The 10,862-nt window shown below is 42.4% G+C and overlaps 1 protein-coding gene across 1 annotated transcript in view; it reads right to left on the bottom strand.

Annotated features, from left to right (window-relative positions):
• The window catches only part of UBAP1 (ubiquitin associated protein 1), a 22,712-nt gene extending 11,850 nt beyond the window's left edge, over positions 1 to 10,862 (bottom strand). Inside the window, exons 1-2 of the mRNA XM_026040054.1 lie at positions 10,776 to 10,862; positions 3,747 to 3,787 (exon numbers count right to left, since the gene is read on the bottom strand). Of these exons, the coding sequence (XP_025895839.1) occupies positions 3,747 to 3,780 (34 nt within the window). The 5' untranslated portion in view covers positions 3,781 to 3,787; positions 10,776 to 10,862. The remainder of the gene's footprint in view (positions 1 to 3,746; positions 3,788 to 10,775) is intronic.

Genomic DNA, 10,862 nt, shown 5'->3' with positions numbered 1-10,862 from the left:
GCCTAAAACCAACCCACCTCTCGCAGAGCCTAAAACCAACCCACCTCTCGCAGAGCCTAAAACCAACCCACCTCTCGCAGAGCAAACAGGCTAAAATCCATCTTCTCCCCATATGTGTAAAATAATATTTGGTCAAAAGTGATTGCAAGGGGGCAAAGTGGGTCAAAACAAGCCCCACTTTAAACTCAAACACAGTGAAACAATTTAGGGCTATTTAACTTAACAATTCAGATTTCTGGAGAAAAAAACAAAACAACCCCCCCCACACACACACACAAAAAAAGCACACACACAAAAAATCTAACAACCAGCTATCTTGTTTGCAACCACTCTGATAAGGGGCCACAGACTTATTTCAGGGTCCTCTATCTGTCCTTTGTATCCATGACATCCACGGGGCATTTAAAGTTAAAAAGAAACTATCTCTTCAGGCATCCTGCAAGCTCACAAGAATCACAAGAATTCAGTTACCTCCAATAAGCCTATAGGCTTGTTTTCTCTTAAAACTCTGTGAAAAAGAACTAGAAAGCCCACCATACGAATGTCCCCTCATTTGAGCTTAACTTGAAAGGTGTCTCTTGGGTCACTAGTTGAAGCTTTCATAGTTACACGTGAGATTTCTAGCTGTGTGTAACAGCTTGAGGTATTCCTCAAGTCCTCATGTGCTACTTCTCTTTGGTTGTTCCAGATCCAGCAAGAAATGAGTGGCAATGTCTTCGCTGTTGCTCAGTGACTAACCTCTTCCTCTGTGAACTACGATGGTCATTTTAAACTGACCTATTTTYATACTTGAGCAACAGTTTAAATATTATTTGTGTTCTTTTGCTGTTGACTCACCTACAGTAATGCAGCCACAAGCTCCAAGAGGAAGAGCAGCTTTCAAAAACAGGAACATCTTATTAGTTTGGTGTTAAACACTCATGTGTTGTCATCAGCTGAGCTCACCAGCAGCCAGCACCACTATTACAACACAACATCCAAACAAACTGCACCTGAGCTGGCAATTTAAGAATACTTGGGTAATTTCAAGGTGTTTGCTTATGCAGAGATAGCAAATGTGTCAGTCTGGCACCTCACAGCCCAGAGATGAGCTGAGCTCTTGACTGCCTGGAGGTGTCCAGCCCAGCTGCTCTTCCTATAGCCTGCTTGGTCCTAGCCTGGATGTAACCAGGACCATCAAAAAAATGCGAGTGAAAGAGGATCTTCTCTCCCCACTAGTCTCAGAAGAGCCTGATGGGCTCAGTACACAAGAACATGTCTTGCTAGATCTACGAGATGAGGAGGAAAGCACCTCACCCTACCCAGTTTTCTTGTTCATCTTGGGGGACACTAACCCCTGAGGGGACACGCACACAAGCTCTGGACTAGACGGGCTGAATTGATAGCTGCCAATTTAACCTCAGTTTAACACAGGCTAAAAAAGAGACTACAGTTGCTTCCCAGGAAGATAATTTTTTGATAATGACTCCTGCTATAACCTTGTCTTGAAGAAAACTCTGCTGCAAAAGCAGCAAGCACACYGCTAAAAAGCTCTTCTGAACATCCTTTTTGTTCCAACCTAACCAAAAGAATACTAGTTAAACTTAAAATCTAATCCAAGAAAGTAATCAATCTATTAGTTTTTATTTTTTATAGAGGGATAACATTTCTGCCTGCACAAATATGATGGGGAAGGGCACAAGTTTCACTTTATTGCTTTAGAGAATTTGCTGTTTAAAAAAATCCCACTTAYAGAGTATCATGCAAACCAGTGTTTTACTGGTCACATGTTCAAATGAAGCAATTATAGCTCAAAAAATCCTGCTACTTAATATGGCTATTAGCTACTTCATCTTTTTTATGGACTTAAAAGCATATTGTGGAAGGTCTTAGAATAGCCCTGGCAAAACTGTACCTGCCAAACTGATCTATGATTTCACGCAGTGCATGATACTCCGGGCCCAAGAAATAACGAGGGGAGATTACATTTCTCTTCACTTTAGTGTAATGCAGTAATCACCAGCCACCTTGTAGACACACTCTCCATTTAGACAGCATGATGAAAATAGTTCAGATCAAGACAGTTACCAATCATAACCAGGTAACAGTTTGAAACKTTTAACCTCCAGAAATTGGGATCAAAAGCTTTCAAACTGTACAACAGTAGTGACGATACAACAGCAATATCACACTGCACTTCACAGACCCTTTGCACACCAGAWGAAAGCTGCATTTCTAGATGCCTCTGATTATCACAGCTGAGTCCTGAACTTCCTGTTATTCAAGTGCCAGGCCAGCACTCGAAGCTGAGATATAAGCTAAGTTCACCCTCCAAGACAGGAAGGAGTTCCCTCCTTCCTCCCCAGCTGCAGCTCCTGTGTTCACCTCAACAGCAACCCAGCAAGTAGCTCAACAGCAAGTGTGAGGAATATTTTAGCTATGGCAACCCCCTTCCATCAGCCTGTCAGGGCCACTAAGCTAGAAGGTAGCTACTGGGCCACATACTTYACATTAAGCTGAATTTCAGTTAGTGGCATTGATTCCCATAGATCCTGAAGGAGCTTGAAAAATTGTCCTCATCATTTTGAGACATAACAAGCCCAGGAGGTTGCTTCACTGCTGCTAGCAAACAGTCCTGCTAGCGACGGCTCTGCTGATATCACTAGGAACAGAGAAAACAGGCTCCAAGACAAACAGTTTAGAGCATTCACAGAGACCACGCACACGCAGGAGAGCAACTGCCTAACAGCTGGCAGACACCTAGGGACTTGTTCCTGCCACAGGACTACTGGTCCAGAACACAGGAGGCCATCTAAAAATCAAGTTTTCATGGACCATTTTTATTRATTCTTGGCCACATGCTTAATTTAAGTGCTCCTTACTCTATGTAGYTTACACTTAAAAGTGCTTTACACTTGCAAAAATGAATTAAAAACCCTGAATAACAAAGCCCAGGGCAAAGAGAATGCTGTGGGACTCCCTTATCTGAAAGATAATCCAAACAGATCAAGTCCAAGTTTCTAAAAGCAGAAATCCCTGTGGCATTAACAATCACATTAGGAATTTCACACGAACCTACCAATTGAGCCTTAAATAAGTGATTTGAAGAGGCTGCATTACCTATGTGCAATAAATCACTTCAGTGTTCCACAGAAATATTGGCCCCCCCAGATTTACACTCTATTTTCTGAAAGATAATGGTAGAGAGATGAGCAATTCTTCTGGCAACAACTCTCTGCAGGAAGTTGCACATCCCAAATGCTGGAAGAATTAAACCCCAAGGAAGTTCTCTCCTTCACCCACCTAACTGCAAACTACTCAGACCCAGTCTAGCCACTGAGATACAGTCCAAACTTGCAGAAAAATCACTGCTAAGCAAAAAGCAAGCATGACTCAGGGATAAAATGCAAGCTTCCCACTAATCCAGTTTCTCACTCGACTTCCAATAGAAAGGAACCGCAAATCTCACGTCTGCCTCAATAAACATCAGATGGGTATCACAGCTGCAGTTCAGCTTTGACTTTGGAGGGGGCAGGGGGAGATGCTGCTTTGCCACAGGCYGTGCAGCCTAATGGGAGCACGGCCACGGCACCAGCACTGCAGCAACCACAAAAAATAGGAAGTCAAGGCAGTTCAGCCTCCAAGCAGTATGTGAGGAACGAAGAGAGTTGTCTCTGTTACTCTGTGGCCCTGGGACATGAGTAAACAGCAATATAATACTCAGGTTCATCCTTTTGAATAGAAAATGGATACCAAGTTTCACTTACCATGAGAATCGGATCCCAGTTTCTTAGAAGCCATTTAGAACCTGAAAAATATTTTTAAACAGCTTTAATAACTTTTTTTCTTTTCTTTCTTTTTATGTGCAGCACAGCAAAATTCTCCACAGTGCTAGAGCCTTAACTCTAGATTAAGGGTCAGTTCAGATACTTTTTCTACTTTTGCTSTTCCTAAATTACATAAACAAACTCATTTTATAGCTCCAAGAAACAACTGAGAAAACAGGTAACTTGGTGCAGGATCTGAATCTAAATGACAGAAGCCAAGAACTACTGGGTAGGTATGGAGAGCATAGAAGGACTCCTAGATTTTTCAGCTTACTGAGCCCATTCCTTCCAAGCCCCAATTAAGCACCTTCTGCCTTCCCTGGAATTAAGAAAAGCTCTTCCTACTGGAAATACCACACTGATCCTCTTCAGTTTAATCTGTCTTGATCTAAAAGATATTCCATGGTACCGAGTGTGCAGTCAGCCAGCACTGCACTTGTCTAGATACACTGGACAACCCACGGATTGGTACCACGTGAGAAGAACTTGGCCAAAGTGCAGAAGCTTCTTGGTACACATGAGAACAAGCAAGACCAACAAGAGCCAGCATGCACTGCCCATGCAATTTTACCAATAACTTCTTTATTCTGAGCAATCAAAGCAAATACCGCAAGGCTAAGATGTTAAGTGTGGGAATGGGCATCTACACAGCTTTTAGCCACCAAGCAGGCCTGTCTGGAGGGAACAGCTTTACACAAGTGGCTAGTGTTTTAGCTGACTGATCGGCTAATACTCTGCTCCAGGAGGTYTGTGGTATGGTCAGCAACACACCCGCTGCTTTCGCTGCGCGTCGCAAGATCTCCTCCTCCAAACACCACAGCTCAGTTCTTTAAATAACTGAATTTGTGAGTCCTACTTCGACACTGCACATGACCACGAATCAGAGCTGCCTTTTGCTTCAGGAGCTAATTTGGGACAGAACTAACATTCACATCAATCATTCCCCAAGTGAGGTCTTAGCCTTTATCCTCAATGTTTCCATTGAAGATCCAACTGCAAAGCTTATTTTAAAGAAAAGGTGTCAAAAGGTGAGGATTACACAGTTTTCTAGCTCTGATTCTTCCCACCAGCAGCTAACACATTCAGGAATGGTAAGGGGCAAGAAGAGTCAATTTCAAGTATTTTTGGGGAGCCCCTGCAACTGGGCATATGTCCCTTTCAACACTAAAAAAACAGGCAAATCAATCCTAATGGCTAATGGGGATTCAACACACTGATAAAACCAAAGCTCTCATAAGAAGACTACCCTGGTACAAACCTGTCCAAACACCACAAGCTGACAGGAAGCTACTGCAAGTGAGTCACACTGGGCAACTCCACCATTCCTTAGCCGTAAATCCTTGTGCCGTTTTGCTCAGTGTTCACCGGGATCTCAACACACCTGATCACCTCTCTCAACACAGTGTTATTTCCAGAAACATGACACTAAGTCCGAGAACTGGCTTTGGCAAAGGCTGCTCCCACGGGACTGAGGCTGTGCAGCTCCAAAAGCAGCAGAGAAATGAGGCCGGCAAAAGTGCCTCACAAAGAGCGCTCGTGCCAGCTGGCAAAGGCAAAGCCACAGGGATGCAGAGCAGGTGAGGTTGGACCAGACTCATTCGTAGATCATTTAGCTCAATCCTCTGCTCGAGCAGGGTCACCTGGAGCACACTGCACAGGATCATGTCCACAGATGTCTCCAATATGCCCAGAGAAGATGGCTCTGCATGTACATCCTCCGGCCGCCTGTCCTCAACTACTGTGGCAGAGACAAAGCAGGGGCAAAGCTTCTAGGTCTGTCCCCAAACTCCTCAAAATTCTTATTTCTTCTAGTTAGGTCTTTTTTCAATATTTGTATTTGTTTAATTTTGACAAAGAGGAGGTAACTTCCTTATGCCAGCAAACTGACTGGATTTTGTTGTCGCGCATCAACAGTTACCTAGAGCCTCAATTACCAGAGGTGACTTACTCCAGACTTCAGTAGCATAAGGGACAACACAAATTCACAGATATCATTTGCCAAACAGTAATTTATATCCCCCTCTCCAGGATGCAGTAGAGACAAACTGAATTTACTGTCTTGCACACTGACCTCAGCTAAAGGAACACTGCACGACSAGGACACCACTAATTTCCTCCAGGGACATGAAAAGCAGAGTATACAGATCCTGTGAAAGCAAATGTGCAAGTCTAGCATCCACGGGGATTTGGCTTTAGTGTAAGAGTCTGATGCTGAATAAAGTCTCAGATGTAACTTGACTGCTGAAATAAAATAACCCCCATGAACAAGTGTCTTGATTTGGCTGGCAATCCTGTATTAAAATCTGAGGGGTGACCAGGCACTCTGACTGCAAGCTACTCTATTTTAAACTACACATTAATAGCAAAACATATTAATAGCAAAATAATGCTATCCACATTTCAGCACCTCCTTTCCAAAGAGGGTTTAGTATCAAGCAATGTCTTCCAAACTCAATCAGCCAAGAGGCTATTTRGGGGCCTCTGTGAGAAGCACCTTGCTGTTCATCTACCTGCCAGCTAGCAGAAAAAAAAAACAACAAAAAAGTCTACAGTCAGTTAACATTTTTAATACTAATTTGGCTACTATGTTTGTAGGCCCAAGCAATATTTGCTTAGGCCTGGTACATTACACAATATGTTACATTAGTTATTGATCTTTGGAAACCTAAAGGACTTTTTCCCCCAAGCCTTACTGAAAGCCAGCTAATGAATCACTGCTGCCTTATCACTGTTGCTTTTGATTTCCAGACTTGGAAGATACTGAAGGGAACAAGTCTATGGTAATGGGAACTCAGAGCGGGTAACTTTGCTCTGCTGCTTTATTGAGCTTATTAATTCCAGCTAATCCTCTGAAGAGGGGATCAACTCTGAGTATGCAAAAGTTATGAGCCATTTTAGCATCCACAAGCCCTGAAGCAGCGTGTGAACACGTGGGCAGGAAAACAAGGGTCCACCTGTCACTTCACCACATCACARCAGCTTCCTAAAACTGCACAGCCAGGCAAACACGTAGAGCAAATGCCCAGGACGGATGCAGATGGCCTCAGGTGCCCTGACCATTCACTCCTATCCGCTCTGCAGAACTGGTATCACTCAAGTCACTCYACTCCCCCTGCTACCAAAGGGGATATCTGAGTGCAGCACCTTTTTGCTGCATTGGCATGACACAGAGCAACTGATTTAGAAAAGGCAGCACCCGAGTGTGCAAAAGCTGCTCTTCATAGCACACAAATCTGAGGCTGGAGGCTAAGGGGCTCCAAACAAGCCAGGAACTCAGCTGCAGGGTCCTGAGTGCTCCTGGCACAGAGACCGTGTCACAGCAACAAGGACTCTACTGCACAGAGAAGGAGGATGAACAGGATGGCCCCCAGCACCTCACCACTGACCTGACAACCACTCAGCTGCRCAGGCCAAGCGAGGAGCTGAGAGAAGCAGGACAGTCCTCTATTTGAGGACCAAGGAACCTCAAACGAGACCATCACTGAACCCAATACAGGCATGAAGTTCTCATTTGACTTTCAATAGCCACCAGTTAAAATAAATCTCCTGAAATGCCTTCATCTCCTGCCATACATGTGATCAGGCTACACGTAACCAGTTTCAGAGTAGCTATTACAGCAGTGACAAGAGGAGGGTGGGAAGAAGGGAAGAGCTGGGAATGAAATGTCCCCACTACGAACAACATGCACACGTCAAAGCCTGGATCTCTCCCATGAAAAGTTGCTTGGGTTGTTTAAAGACAAACTAAATTAATTTGACGCTTACAGACTGTGAAATGACTGAGGGACGAGGACCCAGAACCGCTAAAGTGGTGGTTATTTAAAAGCATTTCTAGAATACTTGAGGGAGAAGGACAGAGAGAAGAGTCCCTGCAGAGCAGGTCTATGCACATATCACATCACTGGATTAGAGACACCACATGCTCTAATGATGCTGACAGCCCCCATTAAGGAGCCCATCACACAGATGCTGAACAGTCTTCCCAGCAGTGATGAGCATTAGGAGAAATGGATTCCTCAAATCATGCGGTTGCTTAATGTGACATAGTGCCCAATTACAGCCCCTGCTTCAGGACATATCAATCAGTGRGGAATTAAATCAGAGAGAGCTCTCTTCAACAGTGTCTGAAAAGCACTGCCTCTCTCGCTCTGTTGTTCCATATGGATTCATTGCAGTGAACCTTGGGCAGCTACATCTCTGCAGCTCTCCTCATACAATGTGCCACTTTGTTCATTAAAGACACTGCACTTGTTWAAAGCACGTATTTGAGTTGGTTAAGGATATAAGGTACTTAAGTCGCCTCTTTCTTTAAGGTCCTGACTGCACATTAGATTATAAGGTAATCAGCCCTAAATTTCACCCCTTAATAAGGGGGAAAAAAAAATGCAGTAATTTTATAGTAAATGAGTACACCAGGATTTCCATTACCTAATTGGGATACCAGCCATGGCAGTTTCCAGGGAAGCTGGAACTTAGGAACTGCACAAACCCCCAGAATTGCAAGTTTCACACAGGAGCATTAAAATAAACAACCCACCTACTACATGTACTGGACATATCTGATCAGTGCAAGCTCTTCTTTTGGCCAGAGACTGTCTTGGCGAACAAGAATATCAAAGATGCACCTATTCTAAGCTTATGTTCAACTGTGTCAACAAGCATGTAACGTATTTAAAAAAGCAGCTTTCTAAAAAGAAGGACTATCATAAAAGAAAGCCATTCCCAACTAGTGTTTAAGACAGGCCTCAATTCCAAATCCTTGGAAAATAAGGGGATAGCTCCAGTTCTGCCAAGTCTTATGGTGCAGCTTCTACTACTGACTTAGATTAAGTTATTTAAGATCATCTAAACAGAAAAGCAAAGGGTGGGGAGCAGAAATGTGTTTACATCATCAGCTGCTTCTCATCAGCTTTGTTGGCCTAAAATGGTTGARACGCCACTAAGAAAAGGGTAGCAAACTAGAAACAGAAGTCTGTCTTCCCCCTCCTTGGTACACTACAGAAGCACAAAAGCTATTCAAATGATAAATTACAGACAAAAATATATAGAGACAGACTGCACAATTCCTACAACAATCCAGGAAACTCGCACGCAAAAAGACATTATCCAGACCTCTCACTATCAGTGAGAGCAATAAAAACTGCACAAYGAAATAACAATGAAATAAATCCTAAATTTGATGCAATGCAGGTGAGCAGAATAACTGCTTTAACCCACCATTTTCATACCTAAAGTTTTGCACAGTGTATATCTACCACTTCTGAGAGCTTAAAATAATCACGTGGAAGGCACCTAATAACTACAAGTTTAACTGCTTCAGCTTAATTAGTACAAGATATACTACTAAGAAAGAAGCAAATCTTTAACAGCAGTCTCAGCATTAGATAAGAGTCAGGTATAAACGTTAACTCCGCCAGCTAAATTACTTCAGAGGAAAAGTAATAATTTAATTTAAGCCTCTTCTAAAGTCACTTTGTGTTTTGGTCAAAATAGATTAAAAAATACTAGAACGTTCTGCACATTTAAAATACAAGGCTGGAACTCAGAACAGCTTACATTAAATAAGCTTAAATATGATGTAGTGAGATTTCAATATGCAACAGCTGTTGTTCATGAAGTTCAYGAGTCTTGTTAATACTTCAGACTTTCCCAAGCTACCTTAGACAAGCACTTCCAACATGCTGCCAACATAAAACTTTTGCCATTAAGCAGAACACCCTGCCTCTTTTATGCAGAAATAACAGAAACTGCAGTTTTGACCTTTYTTCTAACGTTCTTTGAGCAAAGAGAAAATATAAGTCTTACTGTGTAAGATAACTGAACTGAACTGAAGTTAAAACAGAAGACTAAAATTTGCTAGCAGGCCAAACATCAGCTACCATTTCATATACCCAAACTCAGCCAAAAATAGGTGTACTGTGCCCTGCAGGAATAATGGAGTGTTAAACTGCTGTAAATTCACCCATCTGCCCATCACATGCACATCACCCTCACCACAGGCTTAGKGTTTTCCCAGCAAAACTCAATATAKTCATGACAGAAAATGCAGTCTTTAACCCTCCACCTACAYGCAGCTCTCAGCCCTGTAGGCTAAAATTTACAACTAAGCATGGGACCTACTGCTTCAAAATCCTGCCTGGACCCAATGCAAATAAAATCAGTTCAAGTACACATAAGGCTACCAGCAACAGCTTTAGTTATTTGGTAACATACCTCCTTTCTCTTAAATAGGAGAGAAAAATTTCAAGAATGTAAATTTTTGTTAAATTCACTTAATCCAGAGAGTACTTTGAGACATATGAGGTTTCAAAACTTATTACTGAAGTGCCCAAGAGCTGATCATAGGCTACCAAGAAAGTTTTTCTTATCAAAAATTTTTGTGTAAAGGGAGTATTTATAAAAATGGGTTAAACATCTGAAACAAAGTTTCCTGATATTCATGATCTACCTTTTTTACTACTGTCAAGACATAGACAAATCAAACTTAGGAAAGGAGATCAGAGCTCTGTTTTAGGTACTATAGATGTGAAAAGATCTCCATACACTCCTGACCTTTGGAGAGTTTTAAGCGCTTTGGCCAGCAATCAAGATGTCACTGGCACTGTCTCAACTTTCAGTGCCAGCTCTTTTTATCCTAAACTCATATCTACCAGCCTAGAAGTAATGTCATTATCATTATCCAACCTTAGTTGTAAAGCTGAGACTGGGGGCAAAAAAGCATAGACAGAAATATCCAGCTGAAGAGATTGCCAGCTTTGCTGCACTGGTGAATGAAACTGACAGCTGATGAAAAACTGACCACTAAAGGTGAAAACTCACTTTTTACAATTCACTTTTTTTACAAGGTCAGTGAGCTGAGGTCTTGGCAATACTGCGTTCCTTCCCAGGCTAACACAACAAAACCAGGAAACCAAACTGAAAATCTAGAAATGCAATAAGATGCTAAAATAACACCCCATTGGTTCTTACCTAGACCTTACTGCAATCTCATTTCATCTCCAGATAAGCCTGCTTTCATGCTTTTTCCTTCCCAAATAGGCCTGAATGAGGTTGTTA

Source organism: Nothoprocta perdicaria, unplaced genomic scaffold (assembly GCF_003342845.1).
Source record: "Nothoprocta perdicaria isolate Ctin4 unplaced genomic scaffold, notPer1 scaffold_10, whole genome shotgun sequence".
In the NCBI taxonomy this organism is placed as follows: Eukaryota; Metazoa; Chordata; class Aves; order Tinamiformes; family Tinamidae; genus Nothoprocta; species Nothoprocta perdicaria.
The sequence above is the reverse complement of the archived record's forward strand: the minus strand, read 5'-3'. Positions and strand labels throughout refer to the sequence as shown.